The sequence below is a fragment of the Cyanistes caeruleus genome, chromosome 2, assembly GCF_971803275.1.
Source record: "Cyanistes caeruleus chromosome 2, bCyaCae1.hap1.1, whole genome shotgun sequence".
Classification (NCBI taxonomy): Eukaryota; Metazoa; Chordata; class Aves; order Passeriformes; family Paridae; genus Cyanistes; species Cyanistes caeruleus.
This window is the reverse complement of record NC_141702.1, coordinates 3,637,387-3,657,876: the sequence shown is the minus strand read 5'-3', so window position 1 is coordinate 3,657,876 and position 20,490 is coordinate 3,637,387. Positions and strand designations below refer to the sequence as shown.

Genomic DNA, 20,490 nt, shown 5'->3' with positions numbered 1-20,490 from the left:
CCAGCACCTCCAGTTCACCAAAAGTCTGAGGAATTTTGCCTTCCCAAACAGGAGAACCAGATGCCCGCTTGCAACCCAACCCAAGGCTTGAGCCTGGAGAATGGCTTGAAGTGACTCCTTTCCACCACCTCTGCCAGCCTGGCACCACATCCACCCCAAAGTCCAGACTTTTGGGCTTTTCTTAAGCAACTCATCCCTGGAAGTGGTCCAGGGCAGGTTGGATGGGGCTTGGAGCAGCCTGGGATCGTGGAAGGTGTCCCTGCCCATGGCAGGGAACTGGATGAGCTTTAATGTCCCTTTCAACCCAAACCATCCTGTGATTCTGTGATTAAATCTGTTTGCATTGGAGAGATCATCTTGAATACATAAACCTGATAGATCAGGACACTAAGGAGTGATAACAGAAAAAGGAAGAATTTTGATCCCTTCAGGTCAGACCCAGCATCCAGTTTATGAATTTCTCTTCCCCATCCTGTGGAAGGGGACAAGGAGCCCTCCCTTCCCTGGTTTGGGTCAGACCCTCCTGCATGAGAAACAACGAGGTTGTCTTCTGCTTCCCTCCAGCCCCCTCCTGCCTTCACCCTCTCTGGACAGAAAGAGACTTCCATTACTATAGCTCTGGAGTTTTGTTTACAGCTGGAGAGATATTTGATATCAACAGTTCCCCCTGCAGAAGTGTCTTCTCAACCCAATGAAGCAACTCAGCAAAGGAGGAACTGTCCTTCAAACACAGTCAGACCACTTACAGGCTCTAAACAGAGCCTGAGAGCAGTTTTGCCAGCAGAGAAGCAGTTTCCTAAAACAATTTGTTATGATAAGAGGTGAGAGCCACGATCCTGTGTATACACAAACCCCAAATGGACTCTCAGGGGCATTTGCAGCTGAGGCAAAGGACAGGGACACCCTGGAATCCCACCCAGGACACCTTCACCTTCTGCTTCAAAGGACAGCCACAACAGCATGGCAGCAGAAACAGGATTTACCATTCATAGCCACTTGGTCCCAAATCCCGGAATTGTTCCCATTAAAAAGTGGCAGTTTGGAAATCCTTCCCACTCTTCAGGCCTTTTGGGGTCCTTTAAACCAGAATTTTGGTGCAGCTAGAGGAGCTGAAAGACACATCTTCTACTTCTTTGGAATGGGTTGAGGTGTTTTCCATGAATTGCATGATTCCAGAAGCTGAAGTTTCAAGGGGAAAAACCCACCAAAAGGTTTCTGGTCAGATCACAGCCCAGTTAAAAGTGCTGGTTGGTCCAGGATTGTGGCAGAGAATGAAAAAAAAAGAGGAAGGACAAAAGAGGAATGGGAAGGGAGTGACTGCAAATTTTAAAAGCCCAAAATCATGCATGGGGGAACCTCTGTAGCCAAAGGAAAGCTGTCAGTGAGCCTTTCCTTTGTCCATGGGGACATCACCAGCTTGGCACACAGGCTGGGATCAGAAAGTGGGGATGGAGCTAATGGAGCCAAGGTTGTTTCTGTAAAAACAGGTTTTCCTCGTTAGCTTTTACCCCTCTGCTCCCTCTTCTCTTCCTGTTTCCTCTCAGATGGAATTTGGGTAAAATTCACCCAGGGTTTTAGAGGTGAATGGGATCTAAACACAGGGAGAGCAGGACAGTGCCTGTGTGAGCAGTGCTCACCACTGGGCTGGGTGCTGTGGGAATGTGGCTCCCTGCTCTCCCCTGGCCTGGATTAGCAGAAGGCATCATCACCTGTGTGATTGAGGATCTGCAGGAAGTGGGGAACCAGGTAAATTCCCCACACTTAGCCAGAAACACGGTTTCAAGCAAAAAGCATCATTGTGCAGCCTCGCAGAAATGGCTTGATGCCATCCCAGAAAGTTTTAGGGTTTACCTGACACGTCTATGGTGGAGAAAATGGCTGAGTACCCAGTTAGGTGCCTGAGCCAAGCAGTTTTCCCTCTGAACACATAAAGACCCTACTTATTGCTGGGGAAACATTCACCCTACAGTCTGGCCTTCCAGAAGGCAAAGAAATCTGCTTTTTCCCCGGCTTCGCAAAACGCCACGGCGAGACATTTCCCGTGCAACCCTTCCCAGGCCAAATGTTTCACGTCAAGGCAAAGGGAACATTGTGTCCCTCCCCTGCAGCACTCCCTGCTCTGCCTGCAGAGAGCCAAGGTCTGTGGCACACACCATTGCCAGCAGCCAGGAATACTCCTTTCCTTCGTGGATATGTTTTCCATGCTTTGAAGGACGGTGGAGGTGGAAGCAGCCAAAGGACCAGCTGAGATCATGTGCGGGAGGGCCACGATGGGAAGGTTGGGAAAATTCTGGGCCTGGCTTGGAGTTCAGGCTTGGCTCTGCAATAGGATGCCCTTGAGCAAGGCTTTTCATCCCGTGGTGACACTGTCCTTTCCACATGGCAGGGAGTCACACTGGAGAGGGGCAAGAGGACAACTTTCAAAAGCCACAGCTGCAGACAAGAAATGGATGGAAGAAGGGTGGGTGGAAACTAGCTGGATTCCTCTAAATCAGATCTAAACGGTATTTTGGGAAGGGGCAGGAGTTGGGGGAATGGCTAACCTGGTTGCTTGGAAAAGCACTGATAGTTCTCCAACACCAAAACCACCAGAGCCCAAACCATCCAGCCCTGTGGTTGTCCCAGAGCTTAGTGGAGAAATAGACCAGAAACACACAGAGGGACCATGTCCCACATCCCAGAGGTGCACAGCCTGCTCTGAAGGAGACAGGAATGCAGACATTCCTTGTAGGACTTTTGGTGGGAGCCTCTTGGCCACCTCTTTGAGAGTGATCTGCTGTCCAACAGCAATTTCTGCTGACTGTCAAGTTATGTCTGAGTGAACTCCCACCCACCCACCAAGGTGACCTCCCCTTCCCTGCTCCTCCTTGCAGTTCTTACACTTGTAAATATCCGAGGCTCCTCTGATAAACAGGAGATTCCTCTGCTTATCGACTGTCCAAATATTTTTTAACGAATCTCAGATTAGCACAGAGAGCCCAAGGAATGGGCGAGATGGGGTCAGCCACAGCCTGGGGTCTGCTTGGCAGGAGGCACCTGGAAAGGAAAAAACCTTTCTCTCTTTTGACAAAGGAAAAAGAGCCACAGCCTTGCCCTGCTTGAGATCTGGCCCGTCTCCAACTGGATGTGCCCATCAAGAGACTCTTCTTTGATGGCCTCAGGGAAGGGACAGTGGGGAAAAAATGAAGAGGATCAGAAAAGCTTGGGATTTACAGTGCCATGATCCCTCCTGGGCAGCTGCTTCTGAGCTGGGAACAGGTAATGGATCATGTGCAGCCGTTCCTGGTGTCCCCAGAGGGAAGCACAAGCAGGTGTGCTGTGGAGTCCTGCCAAGCTGCTGCTCCATGGCTGAGCCGTGGGAATTGGCCTTATGGCTACGGGGTAACTGTGAGCCAGGGCCAGTTACTGGGGAGGTGGTGAAGCCTGACCCTAAGCCCAGCCAGCAGAGTCTGCCCATGTTCAAATGTTCTGACCCCAATCACATCCAAACTTCTTCCCAGGAGCGGCACCAGGAGCTGCTGGGCTCAGGATGAGATGGTCTGTGCTTGGACCATGCCAGGGCCTAACAGAATCACAGAATATCCTGGGCTAGAAGGGATCCACAGGCATCGAGTCCAGCTCCTGTCTCAGCACAGGACAACCCCAAGGTGATTCTTCACCAGTGAGTGAAGATTATGGTCCGTTGGGCTTTCATTAGGAGATGGAGGAATGTCCATCACTGGGCATTCCAAAGCCTCATCCACATGCCCTCAGCCACTGCTGAGATGGTTGTCCTGCTAGGGATCTTAAAACATCCATTTCTCCAATCCTACAACTCCAGAAACTTGAAGTTTGGGGTGGGTTTTTTTTCCCAGATCAGGAAGACAGACATTTATCCAAAGCAAACAGGCAAAATCTTTCTCATAGGATTGCAATCAATTGTATTATTGTTATTATATTTTTGTGTGTGTGTGGTATAAATATATGTAAACATATATATTTGTATATATACACACAGCATGTCCTAGAATGAATGGTTTGGATTGGAAAAGATCTTAAACATCATTTAGTTCCAGACCCTCTTCCATAGGCAGGGATGCCTGGGATATCCTTGAGAATGCCATTGTAGCAAGTTAGGAATCATCTCCAATCAATTATTTCTGTTCTTGCTATTAAAATTATTATTATTATTCTGCGACTGTATGGAACTTAGCTATATAGAATGGTGTGTGTATATATATTTTTATATATATGTAAAAAAACTCATATGTGTAAACCACACATGATATATTAAAGCCCCTCACTTTGTAAAACACGTCTGTACCATGTGTAGGAATATATGGAATATGTAGGACCGCTTCACTTGTCCAATCCCTCCCTGAGCATGACAGCACTGCCCAACGCTGATGTATCCAAACCCCTGTCCCAGTTTTGTTCTAATTTCACTGATTTAGACACAGGCTCTGCTTCCAATTGGGAGCTGATAAATCCCACTTGGAGGAGCCAGCACAAGCCAGGCCCGATCCCAGCCTCCCAGCGGGACTCCAGCCAGGGACAAACAAAAAGGTGTTTACTGCGGCTCATCGCGTTAGAGGGGACAGTGAGTTTGTCTAACCCCTGGCCCTCCTCTTTTCCTCTTTTATTAGTTATTCTGGACGTTAAGTCAACTCAGCCCCCGAGCGGGGCGGGAGGAGGGGGTGATAAAGCATCTGCAAAGGTCACTTCGCAGCCCAGGCCAATAAAATGGCAGGTACCGAACTTATCAGGGCCACATATAACTTGCAGTTTTTCTAACTCAATTGATTGGACTTTTTATCTAAAATAACAGGCATTATAAGATAGGCGAAAGTCGAGATAAGGAGGAAAACTGAGTAGGCCTCGAATCAAGATCAGCCTGGGGACAGGTTCAAACTCCCACACCTGCCCCGGAGGAATCAATGAAAGTTTCTTGGCGCCGTCCGCTCGTTTTGAAACGCTGCTGAAGTTGGGTGAACTTTGAGACCGCGGCGTTTATTCTGTGATTATAATTAACCTGCTCACCCGTTGTTATTGATTTGTGAGGAGGGAGGTGGCAGAGCCTCACTGGGATGTGGGTTTGGGAAGAGAAGTGCTTGGGGAGAGCAGGCAAGAGTGAGACCCTTCCCTGGCTCGAGGCAAAGGGAAGGGGGTGCGAGGGGGATTTCACCCTCCTGCTTGTAGTCCTACTTATTTTGGGAAGTGAAAAGACCCCCCCAAGCCCAGACCTTCATGTCCAGAGGGACAGGATAAATTACAGCATCACTCATCTCTCTCAGGGAAGCAATGAAGGACTGAAACATGGGAAAAGTCATGCACAGGATCCAGAGCATCATCCCAGCCCAGAGGAGTGTGAGAGTGTGAGGAAGAGACATCCTCCACCCCAAAGCAGCTGCCCCTCTCATGCTCCACACCACCCAGCCATGTCCCAGCCCAGAGTCCTTCCCAGCAGCCAGCCCCTTGGGCAGGCAGCCCCTGGGGCCAGCACTCCCTTCCCAAAATAATCTCAGACATCTGGGACCACACGTCATTTGGAGGAGTCCTGATGTCTGGGGCTCAGAGCCTCACTGATTTTTTTTTTACAGCTCCAGCACTGCGAGCCCTGGATGTTGAATAATGGTGGCTCCCTGGCTTGCAAATCCAAGAGTCTGGCTTGGAAACTCATAGGAGATTAAATAATAAATATTAGGGTTTGGTTGGGGGTTTTTTTGCCTCGTCTAGGATTTCAGCATGAAGGAATCAGGGTTTTCCAGCCTCTCCCTTGTCCAGGAAAGCTGTTTTTTCCCTTTCTGAAAGAGCAGAGCCTGACATATGATAACAGGATGCCGGAAGCAGGAGCTTGAAGGAAAATTGAGGTGCACCAAAGCACAAGGGCTGGCAAGAGCCAGGGATGGGTAGCTGGGAATCCTGCCAGAGGGGGATGTCTCCTGAACTCTCTGGAGGTGTTTGCAGAGCCAAAGGAGGCCCTCGAGGTCAGAGGACAACCTGGAATTTGCTTAAATATTACGGACACAAGGAGCTCCATGTGGAAAAAAACGGGAAGAATTGGCAAAATCTTGCTTGAAGGGACTGGCGTGGTCTCCTTCTCCCTCCCTGCTTCATCTCTGCGGCCAAATTTGGTTTTAACCCTTTAGGAGAGTCTGATGGCAGTGTGAACCCAGGCTCACCCCAGCTCCCTGTAAATGCACCGTGCTGGAAGCATCGTCCAGCGGAAAAGGGCTGAGCTCTGGGAAGGAGAGCAGGAGCAGGGAGCGGCGCCCCACCACAGGAGCTCTCCTGAAATGCTCCCCCAGCAGACACCAATTTAATTCCCAGGGATTAGGAGGAAGCATTTCCAGGCAGCGATTTTGTTATCCCAGATGCAGAAGCAATCCAGTACCAGTCCCTGTTGGAGACGGGAGATCAGCCCTGCAGGATCCCTCATCCGGCTGCCCTCACCCCACCTCTGCTGGAAAAATTATTAATTTTTGGCTTTCCAGGAGTGATTTCTTTTCCTGTTTCACAAACAAAATTAATTTCTGAGTCTCTCCCAAGGTTGGTGTGAGCAGTTTGAGCCCAGCTGGCTCTGATAAGGGTCTCACAAGCTTTAGGGGCGATTAAAAATAATTTAAAAAGCATCATGAATTCCTTCATGCTGCAGCGTATAAACAAAGTGGCCGCTTCTCAGGAAGAAAAGGAAGGTCCCACTGGATTTTGGGGTTTCACCTCCCTTAAGACACATGTAAATTCCCATTTAATTGGCAATAGGCTGAATTTCTTCCCCATGGAATCTATTTGCATGAGCCTGATCCTGCACCAGCTCCCAGTGAACCTCCTGGTGCTTTAAATCAGGGATTTAAATTTAAATTTAAATTTAAATTGCTCAGAGCTGGATCAGCTCCAGCTCTGAGCAAGGAACTTGGGAATTTTTGGAGGTTGCTTTTTTCTTTGTCCCAGTCCATATGGAATCTGTTTTTTAGGGGATGGCTGATCCTAAAAACCTGAGCAGGTTTGGCCTCAGAAAGACAAAGAAAGCAAAAAGACATTGGAAATAACAAAGTTGCTCCCCCCAAGCAAAGACTTCATTCTACGATTAGGTATCTACCTTGTTAAGCAAAAAATCCCCCTGTGCCAGCGAACAATTGAGAAAGAAAAATTAATCACTGGGCACTTCTTGGAAAAGAAAAAATTGTTTTCACTTCCAGTTGATGCTGCCCCAAATTTGGCTTTAAAATCCAGGTCTTGCCAAAAGTCCAAAGCTGAAACATTTCAGCGCTGATGGCGGGGTCAGATCTGTGTCCAACTTGGAAGAATCTCTGCCTGGCTCTTCTTTTGGAGCAGACCCAGCACCCGCCAGTTCTTTTTTTGGGGGATGAGAAAATCCAGCCCAAGCTTATCGTATTAAAAAAGAAATTGCTGCCGAGCGCTGCGAGGGTTTAAAAAGGTGCAAGAGCACAGGGAATGCTGCGAACTCAACATACCCCACAGCAAGGAGCTCCTGGAAAAAAAGGAAAAGAAAGAAAAAAAAGGAAAAAAGGGGAAAAAAAAGGAAAAAAACCCAAAATTTTTGGAGTAGGTTTGAAAGTATGTGTGTTTTCAAAAGAGCCTTTAATGCCACTCGTGCCAACGGTGCTGGAGTTATTTTTGAGGGCTGTCACGCAAGTGCAAGCACCCGTATGTGAAAAGACCTCAGTGCTCAGGCCTGGCAGATAATTGGGTTTAATTTGTCATTACAAATGTATTTACAGCTCGGGCCCGGTCACCGTGACCGATGATGTGGGGAAGGCTTGGAAAGGCAGGAGTGGTTTTCATATTTTGCCATAATGTGGGAAGTGATCGTAGACAGCTGCAAGAGTTCTGTCCCATGAAGGAGAAAGACCAGTTTTCCTTAAAATTTAAAAAAAAACCCCTCAATCTGACCTTATAATGAAATTTCCTTCTATAATTTGGGTTAATTTGGGAGGTTAGAGTGAATTCTCACCTATTTCCCTGGTTATTTAAGCAGCGTTTCACACTCGCACACCAAAGACGAATTTACACCTTCCTGCCAGACGGCAGCGCGGATTCCGACCCGCCGACAAGGTGAATATTTGGCATTTCCAGATATTCCCATCTCCCTTTTTGCAATCCTGCAGGCATAATTACACACATTCCCCACTCCAAAGTATCTCAGACCTGTAACAACCCAACCTGGCCATTCCAACCAAAGGGTTTTGGCAGCGTAATCGCGTTTTTCGGGATCCCACGTCCCCGAAACCTGCGACCGGCACAACAAAAATCTGTATTTCTGCCTCTCCCTCCCAGCATCAGCAAAACTTTCTTTCCTAAGCTTAAGGACTGAGCTCCTGAGGTAGATTCCCACCTGGTTTTGCAGCCAGCAATGAGCCCCAAAGGGGAAGCAGATTCTGGTTTAATAGTTGGGTTGCAGAAGCCTTGAAGAACCCAAGATTTCGGCTTCCTCTGCCCCGTGAATCCCCAGGAGCGTCACCGAGCAGGGGAAGATCCCCGAAAATCCCATTTCTGCACCTCCTTTTCAATAAGGAAATTGCAGGGAGGGAAGGACAGGTGCACAGATTTGGGGAAAAAACCTCTCAAAGTTGATGTATTTGCAACCCTTTTTTATGTCTCCTATGCTTGCAAAGCTCCGCAGAGCTCAAGGAACAAAAAGTTTCAGCCCACAGCCCTGCACCGATGAGAAACAAAACTTCTGAAGGTTTTGGGACAACACAATCAATTTTTTTAAATTGAATTTTCCTTAAATTACACCTCTATTTTAATAGCAAATATCCTCCCCCAGAAACAACAGGCTGGCCAAACTTTAGGCGCATAAAATGCCACTTTTTCACCCAGTTTGGAATTTTATTTGCTGTTTGCTGCTTTCTTGGTGGTTTTTTTTCCATACATCCTTAAATTTTCAGAGTGAAATGGTTTGCCCATTCAAAATACCTCTCTGCATTTGGGAGAACCAGTTTTGGGGAGCCCCTTTCTGCCGGCCAAGCCAAAGTTTTCCCATTATCAGAAGAGCACAGAGGTGGCAGGATTAGGCCTGATTTCCTTTGGAATATTCTGCCTGATAAACCCTCATCTGTTTCTAATAATTTCACCTCTTTCCCTTAAAATTTCTGGCAAAAAAAAAAAAAAAATATGTAGAGGGCAAAATATAAGCTGCATCTTAAAAAAAGAAAAAAATTGCTGTTATTGTAAAAGTGGATGAAGAAATGCACATGGATGGGTGAAAAATAATTAATCCTGATTTAATAAAGTCTTAGATTGAGCACCACCATTCACTGCCTTAAGTTTTACTGCTTTACAAAAATTTGTGAGCATTTATATTATATATATAATATATACATGGTATATATTTAATATATATGTGTTGCACAGAACACCCCACGGCTGCAACATAAGCTGTGCTTGGTAATACAGCACAATTTTTAAGTAAGGAATTGAATTATTAACAGGGGTGACAGAATGCTCGTGATGGTGTTATTTTTATTATTATCATTGATTTATTTGCAATTTAAATTCTACTGCATGGGTGGCTTGGAGGGGGGAATAAACACTTGTGTGTTCAAGCTTGATCTTGCTCAGAGATTAGAAACCCCGATTCTGTGGGTTTCATCCCAAATCCCAGACTGGCGGGTGACAATTAAATTAGGAGGGAGCGCAGAAGGTGGATTCAAACCCGGAGCGGGGAACAAAGCCCTGGGCGAACCTTCCCCGCCGGCGGGGTTGAGGTGAGAAATGCGCCGCTTGCGAAAGGGGGATGGAGGAAAATGCAGACACATCCTACAGCCCCATCCCGATATCCTACAGCCCCATCCCGATATCCTACAGCCCCATCCCGATATCCTACAGCCCCAACCCGATATCCTACAGCCCCAACCCGATATCCTACAGCCCCAACCCGATATCCTACAGCCCCAACCCAATATCCTACAGCCCCATCCTGATATCCTACACCCCCATCTCCATGTCCTACAGCCCCATCCCGATATCCTACAGCCCCATCCCGATATCCTACAGCCCCAACCCGATATCCTACAGCCCCATCCCGATATCCTACAGCCCCATCCCGATATCCTACAGCCCCAACCCGATATCCTACAGCCCCATCCCGATATCCTACAGCCCCAACCCGATGTCTTACAACCCCATTCCAATGTCCTACAGCCCCATCCCGATATCTTACAGCCCCATCCCGATATCCTACAGCCCCAACCCGATATCCTACAGCCCCAACCCAATATCCTACAGCCCCATCCTGATATCCTACACCCCCATCTCCATGTCCTACAGCCCCATCCCGATATCCTACAGCCCCATCCCGATATCCTACAGCCCCAACCCGATATCCTACAGCCCCATCCCGATATCCTACAGCCCCATCCCGATATCCTACAGCCCCATCCCGATATCCTACAGCCCCAACCCGATATCCTACAGCCCCATCCCGATATCCTACAGCCCCATCCCGATATCCTACAGCCCCATCCCAATGTCCTACAGCCCCTCCCCACTGTCTCGCAGCCTTTTCTGCCATCCTACACTCACGTCCCCCTGTCCTATGGCCCCATCCCTGTGTCCTAAGGTCCCATCCCTCCAGGATCAGGGACAGGACGATGCTGGGCCGTGCTCATCGCCTGCCACCCCACAGGGACCAGCCACCTTGTCCTTCGGGGCGCGGGGAAGGTCAGGGGCTGCTTGTAGGGCAGAGGGTTGTAACAAATGCCAGTGAATCGCTGGAAATGTCAGCCCCGGGATGCGACAGGGCAGATCTCTTAGCATCCCTGTGGGAAAGCTTAAGATCTGGTTCCCAATCTCTCCCCCAGCAGCAGCAGAAAGGACATTTTCCAACCCAGTGTCTGCTCCAGGCTTTGATCTTCCCAGATGCTGTGTTCCAGCAGCGCCTGTTTGAGGAGCCCTGACTTCGATTTAACCAAAAATAAAAACAAACCCAAAAAAATAACAAACCAACAGAAATAAACCCCAAAACCCAAAAGCACCCACCAGGAATGCCCACAGCCCCGATTTATCCCCAACCACAACAACCTCCGCGATGCCACAGCGAAAGTAAAATCCCCGCTGTGAGCAAAATAAAAGGGAACGGGGATGGCAATCTGGGATCTGAGCGTCTTTCCCCAGCCTGGAAAGATCCAGGAGGCAGCGAGGGGCTGCGGGATGGATGCGCTCGGACCCCGGTGCCACCCTCCATCCCCGCTCCCCTCTGCCTGGGGAAGGACCTAGAGCCAAGCTGCCCATCCAGGGGAATTTTAGGAGCGATTTCAAGAGATTTTTGGTGCTGGCGGGGAAGTCTTTGGAGAGGGGATTCTGCAGCTGGTCCTTTTCATGCCTCATTAAGTCGGGAATTCGCAGTAACTCCATCCCAGGCAATGCCCGGGGCAAGTTCACTGCCTCGATCACAGGGTCTGATCCTGTTCTTCAGGCTAATGAAATCAGTCACCGAACTTACCCTAAAAAGCCCAAATTTGGCATTTTGAGCACACACCAGGGAGTTTTTCAAACTGGCCCGTGTGTTTTACCCATCCTCCCCAGTGCTTTATACCACGGTTTAACCCAAGCCAAAATTCCTTATTTTAGGGGGGAAAAAAATAAAAAGAAGGTTTGTATTTATTTTAGTGTTATTTTCTTTTACTACATTTTCACTAATCTTCTTTTCTCCGTGTGTTGCTTTATTGTTACGGTGATATATTTATATAAAACGGGGAAAAAAGTCGCGCCCAATTGCACAGACGGTGAATTCGTGTCTGCATATTCACCTAAACCTGCCTATATTTGATCTTTATTTTTAAAAAATGATAATAATTAAAATTTTAATGACCTCAGGGGTGCTCTGCATTTAACACTACCCGAAGGTGGTGGTTATTTCTCTTTTTCTTTGGAAAAGAAAGTGAGAGCGCTGCAAATACCACTCGATTTAAAAGGATTGCGTTTCCACCTTGAGATTCCTCGCTGTGCAGAGAATAAAATTACTTTTAGCCCTGAGAAAAGGCAACTCCACCGTGCCAGAGATCATCTCTCGGGAGCTGACCAGGCTCGGATGTGGGATTAAAGTGGGTCTGTGATGGGAGCAATCCACAACGGTGTCCCCCCCATGACATCGTTCACTGCCTTCCGTTTTTCAGGATTTTTTACCTTTAAAATCATTAAAATAAAACCCTTTCCCAGTTTGGAATCCCTTTCCCAGCCTCTCCATGCTTCACTCAACCCCCTCGGTGCCCAAAGCATCGCTCGGCTTCAAGGAGGGACCCGGCAGCGGCCGCGTCCCGACTCAGGGAACGGGGCTGGACCTTAAACTTCTTCCCGGAGGAAAATCCATCTAAAACTCACCAGCTCTCAGGCAGATCATTTTCTTTTTTTCTTTTTTTCTTTTTTTCTTTTTTTTCTTTTTTTTTTTTTTAAACCAAAACCCAAGCACTTGTGTTTTAAAATCCGAGTGCTTTTCCATATCCAAGCCAGAGGCGCAATTAACCCCATGCTAATGAATCTCGCGGATTCGGCCGCGCTGCCGAAAATCCGGCACCCGAGTCAGGACCTGGCCGTGAACAGGAGTCCCTTCTCCTTCCTCCTTCATTAAAACACATTTTCGGGACTGGCTTAACCCATCTCTTCTTCCCAGTGCTATTTAAAACTCCATTTTTTGCCATCAAAATGCGGAGCTGCAGCACAAACCACCAGACTCAAAACCCCGAAATCCCCACGCTGGCACTTTAAAAGCTGATGGTGTTTCTGCAATTGCAATTCTTCATTTGCATTGTTTTGGAGTTAGGTTATTTTTATTATTAAGAACACTTCTAAAACCACCACAAAAAGGTGATTTTTTTTTTTTTTTCCCCCCAAGGAAGAGGTGGCATCATGGTAAAATACAAATATTCAGATGTGCTTGATGATATTCAATTAATATTTGATCGTTTAATTCATCCTGATTTTTTCCTCTATGATCTGCCTTCTAATGGCTTCCCAAAAAACATTGTCAGATTGGTTAAAATTTTATCCTTAATCTGTTCCTCGTTTTGAGAAATTAGCACCTAAAGAAAAGCACAAGACTTTGGCAAGGCCAAGCCTTCACCGACGTCCAACTTTCCTTCTTTTAACGTCTTAAAATAATGCTAAAGACAACGCAAATCCTGCTGGACACGATGGAAAAAATCACCCTCCAAAATTCGGGTCAGAGAACACATAAAATATATCTATCATAAAATAGATCTGCAGCAAAATTTGAGGTGTTTTCTTTGTTAACCCCAACCCCAAAGCCGACAGAAACACCTTCACAGAGAGGAAACGGGAAGGAAAAAAGGGTTTTTGAAACCACAATGCAAAGATGTGCCTGCATTTCTTTCCCCTTTTATCCCTCTTCCACCCCACGAAATATAAAAGCAGTATTTTAAGCCATTTGGACCAATTCTTCATTGTAGGAACCAGAGGATTTTAATGAAATGAAAGGCTCTGAGACTGGGCTCGGCACGAGAGATCAGGGTGAGGTTTTTTTGGGGGAAGGAGACTCTGAAATAGCAGGGTTGTGTCAGATATGCCTGAGTTCCCCAAAAAGCACCATTATAAATGTAGATGCATTCCTTTTAATCCTTCTCCATCATCTCTCCCAACTCAGCTCTAAATTTGCTCTCCCTTTCCGTAGCCCAACTGACCTTTCCAAAAAAACTTTTTAAAAGACCAGAACTTCAAGCAGCCCGAAGGGAAGATTTGCAATTCATGGACCCAACTTTGATTTCTTAATGCTCCCAGTTTTACACCTGAAGCCAGCTGAGGAATGGACTGCGTGTGGATGGAAAATGTGGTCCTGCACCCCACAATCCCCTTCAGAGCCCCTAAATCCCCGCTGAGCTATCTGAGGAGCCAGCAGGCCCGCGCTCCAGAGCTCAGCTCATCATTCCTTGCCACTCCAGGCCTGCCCTAAATTCCATGTATTTTTTGGAAACTCCGGCCTTTGAGGATGTTTTGGAGCGGTGATTTTGCAGAATAAGTAAGAATAAGGACCCCAATGCTTTCCAGTCAGAGAGGCAGCGCCAGCCCCAACACTCTAAATTCCTCCCTCCTGCCCTTTGCGCCTATGCACAGGGGGGGGTGTGTGCCCCAAAATCTGGGGGGTAAGGGGGTGAAACCTTCCCTCCCATCTCCCAGCCCTCTGCTCACCGATGTTGGCGTGGCGGGCGGCCGCGGGCGTCCCTCGGCTCTGCAGGTTGTGCAGCATGGGGCTGTCGAAGGGCGAGGAAGTCCAGGTCGTGGCCATTTCGGGGCTCATGTAGGCCGGGTAGGGGCTGGAGTAGGAGCTGCCGAAGCCCCTGCTGTACTGCTCCCTCCCGTTAGCAGAAAGGTTCAAGGAGCTGCTGTAAGCCGCCGCCGCCTCCCGGGAAGAGGTGGCCGGGATGGGGGTGCTGGTGGAGAAGGAGAACCGAGGTGACACGGGAGGGTGAGAAGATCCAGGGTTGTAAGCGGCGCTTTCGGCTCCGGGCTGAGTCCAGATGGAGTGGCTGGAGACGGGGCTGCCTTGCTGGGAAGAGCCGCTGCTCTGCAGGTAGGGCAGGCTGGGGAGCATGGAGGTGACCCTCGTGGTGGGCACATAGACCGGGGACGCTGCGGCCGCGCTGTGCATGAAGCCACCTGCCCCCTCGTACGCCGGAGGGCCGGGGTTGGCTGCCATGGCTAAGCTCTGGTACATCTCGTGCGGGGCCTCCCCAAAGCCCGGCCGGCTCCGCGGCCGCGATCCGGAGCGATGGGGAGCGCCTGGAAAACCCTCGGCTCCACTTTTCCCCGCAGCGGTCTCGCGTGGGCGCAGCCTTCCAGCCAAAACCAAAACACCACCAGCGATGCGATTTTCCTCCAACCCACCCCCCCCTGCCCCGCCGCCCACCTTCCCCACCTTCAGCAGGTCCCGCCGCCTCTTCCACACCCCAAGCAAGAAGTCCGGGTCCCTCCGGAGGGGAAATTTAGCTCCCGCCTGGATTTAGCTGCTCCCACCGGGCTCCATCCATCACCTCCCGCCCCCCCCCCCCCGCCCTCCACCATGAGGCTGGGCTGTTTAAAACCCTCGCTCAGTCTCCTCCTCCCTCCCCCCCGCCCCTTCCAGCACCCCCGGGGGAGCAGGGGGAGATGCTGCCGGGATGCGGGATGCGGGATGCGGCGGCAGCCGGGCCGGGACCCCCCCGGGCGGGGAGATAAGGAGGTTAGAGAAGGGGGGGAGGTGACAGGAGTGGGGGGACACAGGCGGGAAGGTGAGAGACACAGCGATGCTCTCTCCTCTGGCCCGGAGCAAAAACCTTTGTCCCGCAGGTAGGATCGGTGCTTTAAGTTGTTAATGGCCCCCGGGGCCGGCGTTTGATGTGGGCGGCGGGAGGCGGCTGAGGAGGGTTGGGGTGGGGTGGGGGGGAGTTAAATTAGGGAAAAGTAGAGGGGAAAGAGGGAAAGGAGGAAGGCTGGCTCGACCCTCCCACCCCACGCGTGTCTGCACCCCCTACAGCCGTGACCGAGAGGGCTTAAAAAGGAGAGGGGGGGCATTAGCCACTGCAGCCCCGTTAGTGCTGCCCAAAGTGGGAGCAGACCCCAAGCAGCGCCCACAAAATTCCCCCTCCCCGGTGGTTTTTTATCGCTCTCCCCCGTTTTTCCCGTGTGGGGAAGCGGGAGGAGCTGGAAGCACAGTGGGGTGAGCCGCTGGGGACTGGGAATGCCGTCGGTCTGGATGGGGAGGGATGTCCCAGAGCGGTGGGAAATGTTGGGGGAAAGGGGTGCTTTACTTCATGTCGGGTTGGTTTCGCACTTGGGGAAATTTGGGGGATTTTGGGGTGGGTTTGGGCCTTGGGATGCCATTGGGGCCTTGCGGGTGGCAATGGCAATGGCAAGACCCCAAAACCCGCTTGTGGAAAGGGGTCAGGGTGAAGCCCCTTCCCCAAGGAGGGTCCGGGAAAGGGGGGGAGATGAGTTGAGGTGCTGTTTTCTCTGGAAATCATGGAAGCAGCCTCTGGGAACAGCCCGGTCTGGTGGAAGGTGTCCCTGCCCACGGCAGGAGGGTCAGGACTGGATGGGCCTTAAGGTCTTTTCCAACCCAACGCATTCTGGAGCTGTAGGGTTCCATGAACACCACCTCAGGGCAGGAGAAGGGCTGGATGGAGCACGGAGCGGGGAATTACGGCCGGAGAGAGAACTCTTGGGACTGCTTTAGGTTTCAGCAGCAGATTCCCCCGGCTGAACCCCTCGGCTGGGCTGAATTTAGCAGCAGAAGAGATAACCAGCAGATAAGGACTGATACCCTGGGAGGACAGCGGCAGACAATGGGCGGCCGGGCAAGGGGAGAGAAGCCGGAGGCAGCGTTGGGAAGGGGTAAGGATGGAAGCGAGCCGGGGAGAAGGGGCTTTAAGGGAGGTCTGTGTTCCCCCCGACCCCACGGGAATGGTTGGTGTGTAACCGGCCTAGGACGGAGCTTTTCCACAGGATTCCCTAAAGAGGAGCAGGACTCACGGGAGGGGAACAAGGAGCGAGTTCCCCTCTTGCCCTGCAAATAGTAGTGGTGATAATAATAATAATAATAAAAAAAAAAAATCAACCAAAAAATAAAAACAAAAAAGCAAAATCGAGTCACTTTTCAAGCCCGAGGAGACAATAGGAGGAAGCTTTTGGGGAGGCCTCTAGGAAGGGGCTCGCTGGGGTCCCGGCGAGGAAGAGGAGCGAGGGGACGGAGAAGCGCTACCCACCTTCAGTGCTGGGGGGCACAGGGGTGGAGAGGGGGGGGGGCCGTGGGGCAGGGACCCCCCCTCGCTGTGGGGAAGGCAGAGGGCTCAGAGATGCCCGGCTCCTGCTTCCTTTGGGGGGGAATAGGGGCAGCGCTGCCCCCCTCCCGGCTCCCCAGTCTGCCCAGTCCCACTCGCTGACTGGTTTTCCCACATCACGTGGAAATGGGCGGCGATGGGAGGGAAGCGGGGGGGGGTGAAGGGGGTGGCCGGTATCTCTTGCACCATCAGCCGGGCGCCAGGTTTCGTGGCTGTGGAGAAGAGGAAAGGGAAAAAAAAAAAAAAGGAAAAAAAAAATAAAATAAAATAAAAAAATAATTAAATCAAAGCAGCCCCACCAGCTGCGCAGCCCAGGGATGCCCGTTCCCTGCTCCCAGAAAAAAATCAGGGATTTTCTGAGCGGTACAGACACTCTCCAATCCCTCAATCCCGTTGGAGTCAACCCCTTTCGTTGGCGCTACTGCAGAGGGGAGATTTTTCCGTGTTTCTGCCCCAAATCGCGATCCCAAACACGGAGTGAGGAGGTGGCAGCTGGTCTCCCCTCTGCCCCAGCCAGTCTGGGGGTGCTCTCCCCAAACTGGGCACCGGTTTCCTGCCCCTCCATGCTCGGATGGGTTTAAGGGTTAATGATGAAGCGCAGCACCCTCTGCAATTTGGGGTCCCAATCCCTCGTGGGGTTCAGCACCCCCCATCCGCAGCCCCCCTCTCCTAAGGGCTCATTTCACCCTGGGGTCTCTCCAGACATCGGGGGGGTTCCACTGCCCTGTTTCCCGGGAATAACTCTCACACCATTAATATTTTCCACACTCTGGAATTTCCCGTGGGAATTTGGGGTTCCTACCCTAAATCGGGGGGCGGGGGGGGGGGGGAGATGCCAGCGGATTTTGGTGCTTGAAAATAAAAAATTTAAATTAAAATTTCAAATCTCCGTATGAAAAAGACGGGGTCGGGGGGAAGAGGGGATTGGGAAAGCGATTTATTGAAGGGGGATGGAAGGTGAGGAGAGCACTTGGAGAGTGGTCCAGGGTTAGGAATGAAGCCCCGGGAATGTGGGAACCCCTCATCCTCTGCCCTCACCTTATTCTGAAATACCCAGGGGGCACAGGGACTCCCCAAACCCCCAAAAATGGGAAAACGCTGTTGGAGATAACCCCAATTATCGGGATTAAAATAATTATAGCCCCGTATAGAAATAGAATTATAATCACAGAAATGCATAACAAATGAACATCAGCAAGGGTGTCTTTGTGCGTATTTGTACTTTCAGCACACGGGGGAAAAGACGTAATTTATAAAAAGTGTGCAGCTTTATACAGATCGATACAAAAATTAAGTATAAATATGAGATTTAATGTATGTTATGATTCACAGGAATGTGTTACATGCGAACATAGATGTACTGTCATACCGAAATAATTTATTGTTTATAATTTATAACGCCCTGTGGTATTGTTTTTGTATGTAAATTATGAAATACATAAAAATAGATATATAAACCATAAGGTTTAATAACTCCTATATAATATCTAAACATGTAAATATGTAATTTAAATATCTATATGAATACATGTGCATATAGAAAATGTGCTTATGAGCACGGGTCAGCACACAGGGAAAGAAAGGGGAATTAAATATATCGATGTCTCTTTTTATATCCCTCCTCCGAAACAGCTGCCTATCCAGATGTGCCGGGTTTGGGACATTCATCTTTTCTTCCCTTGCAAAATCACTGATGGTTTTCTCTACCCAAGCAGCATTTCACTAAAGATTCGTTGTATTCTTGCAGAAAAGCAGCTTTTTCCTTGGTAAAATAAAAAATAAAAAAAGAAAAAAAAAAAAAAGCAAGGGAAAAAAAAAAAACCCAAAACAACCAAACAAAAACAATTTATATTTATTAAACCCTCCCAAGCAGCAACACCAGGAGCAGAGAAGATTTCAAGAACCTGTTTTGGCTTTGCTACTTCCAGGAAAAAAGCTACAGAAGCGATTCCCGTGGATTGTTTGGCGTGAAGAGTGGCCGGATCCAGCCCTTTCTGCAGGGAATTATCGGCCGGAGGGGCCGGGAATGGCAGGGACGAGCATCCCAAGAGCCGGCAGGGAGAGGATGGATTTAGGACACATTTAGGATTTTCTCCCGGAAAAAGCAGAAGGGACACAGCAAAACGCAGCGGCAAAAAAAAAAAAAGTCCCCAAAACTAAACCCAAAACTCTGTTCTGCACGCGGTGGAGACTTTTTTTTTTTTTTCCTTGCGATTAACGAAATCTGTGTGAAAATAACCCAGGGGAACAAACTTTGGCCTTGCCTCTCTCCTTTCCAGCCTTCAGTTCTGCCCCAGGCAGGAAAAAAGTTGATACGAAAATATGCCTATTTTTAGGGATTTTCTTGGTGGTTTTTTTTATATATATATATATATATATATATATATTTTTCCCCCCGTATCGAACTTACTTCCGCGGTGGTTTTAGAGTTAAAGCTCCGGGTGTTGATGCATGGGGAAAAAAAAAAAAAACAAACCAAAAAACAACCAAACCTCCCCCCCAAAAAAACCCCAAAACACTTTAGAAACTAGTGGCGGGGTGGAAGGAGGGGAAGAGGGGAGAAAGTTAATTTAAATTTCTATCTGCGCTAAAAATTGATTTTTTAAAAAGTCACGAAGAAAAATGGTTGAAAATAAGTGGTAAAATCAGCGGGGCAAATGTGATTTTAGGAGGGCAAAAAAGAATAAAAGCGGCCGGCGGCTGCTGCGTGTTGGACACTTGGGAGTAATTGGGGTTTTTATTAGTATTACCTTAAATTTTTTATTTATCCCTTGCTTTGGCTGCGGCCGGGAAGGGTCTGGAGGAGGGGGCTGGGGGGAAACTGAGAGTTCCAGACTGTGGGAGGGGATTTGTCACCCCGGGACGGCGGAGAGGGGAGAAATCGGCTCCAAAAAAATCCGGTGCCTTGGGTTGGTCGGGATGGATCAGCTATAGGTGTCTATCTATAGGTGTTTATCTATAGGTGACTATCTATAGGTGACTATCTATGGGTATCTCCAGGCTGTCCTTGTGTTAGAGCAGCCGGTGCAGCTGCGGAGGGGAAGAGGGGGGGTCCCAGGGCCGGATTTTTGGGGCTGCGCGGCAGGACCGGGGTGTTTGGGGTGTGGGGGGTGGCCGGGAGTGCGGGACGAGGCTCCCTGCGAGCCAGGAGATGTCTCGGGGCGGCATCGCCTCCTCCCGCCCCCTTTCCACCCGTCTGGGCTCTGGGGATGGACGGGGGGCGCTGCCCCTCCAGCCCTGCCCCTCCAGCCCTCCCCTGGTCCGGCAAAAGGGGGGAAATGCCGAGGTGAAGCCCTGCTGGAGCTGGGCGGGGGGAAGGATGAGCCCCCCGCCCTCCTGGGGGACAGATCCTGGACCTTCCTCTCCGGGGAGCCTGGGGGTCCCCGCTCTGGGGCCCCCCTGCACCCCCGTGCCCACGGACACGTCTCAGGACACCCCAGCGCAAGGACACGCCACGGGGACACGGCTGGAAGGGACAGAGGGACAGCACAGAGGGACCCTGCTGTGGCTGCCACCCCCTCCCCGGCTTAACCAAAGGCTCTTGTCACGCCTTTCAGAGACGCTTTCCCAAACAAATGTCACATCTGTTTACAGGACGGCAGCGGTCCTAAAATGCCACCAGCCCCACCCCAAAGGCCAGGTAGGCAGGAGGGTGGCCAAGGAGCATCACGGCTCAGCGGAGCTTCAGGAAAAGTCCTAAATCCTTCCTGACTGCTCC

The 20,490-nt window shown here is 49.9% G+C and overlaps 1 protein-coding gene and 1 long non-coding RNA gene across 6 annotated transcripts in view; one reads left to right on the top strand and one right to left on the bottom strand.

Moving 5' to 3' along the window:
- GATA4 (GATA binding protein 4) overlaps positions 1-16,887 on the bottom strand; it is a 30,136-nt gene extending 13,249 nt beyond the window's left edge. For 2 of the 4 annotated variants that reach the window (XM_086875440.1, XM_086875442.1), the window contains exons 1-2: positions 16,698-16,887; positions 14,146-14,789 (exon numbers count right to left, since the gene is read on the bottom strand). In XM_086875440.1, coding sequence (XP_086731566.1) covers positions 14,146-14,671 — 526 coding nt within the window. In that variant the 5' untranslated portion in view covers positions 14,672-14,789; positions 16,698-16,887. Of the gene's footprint in view, positions 1-14,145; positions 14,790-14,872; positions 15,011-16,697 lie in introns of those variants that run through there. The other 2 variants (XM_086875441.1, XM_086875443.1) reach the window with 1 other exon arrangement.
- Positions 15,111-19,489, top strand: LOC111927370 (uncharacterized). Of its 2 annotated transcripts, none has more exons than XR_015282642.1 (3): positions 15,111-15,282; positions 16,169-16,326; positions 18,701-19,489. It is a non-coding gene; the product is annotated as an uncharacterized LOC111927370 (long non-coding RNA). The 2 variants fall into 2 exon arrangements; XR_015282641.1 differs by having other exon boundaries at positions 15,193-15,282; positions 18,646-19,489.
- Positions 19,490-20,490: the final 1,001 nt, after the last annotated feature.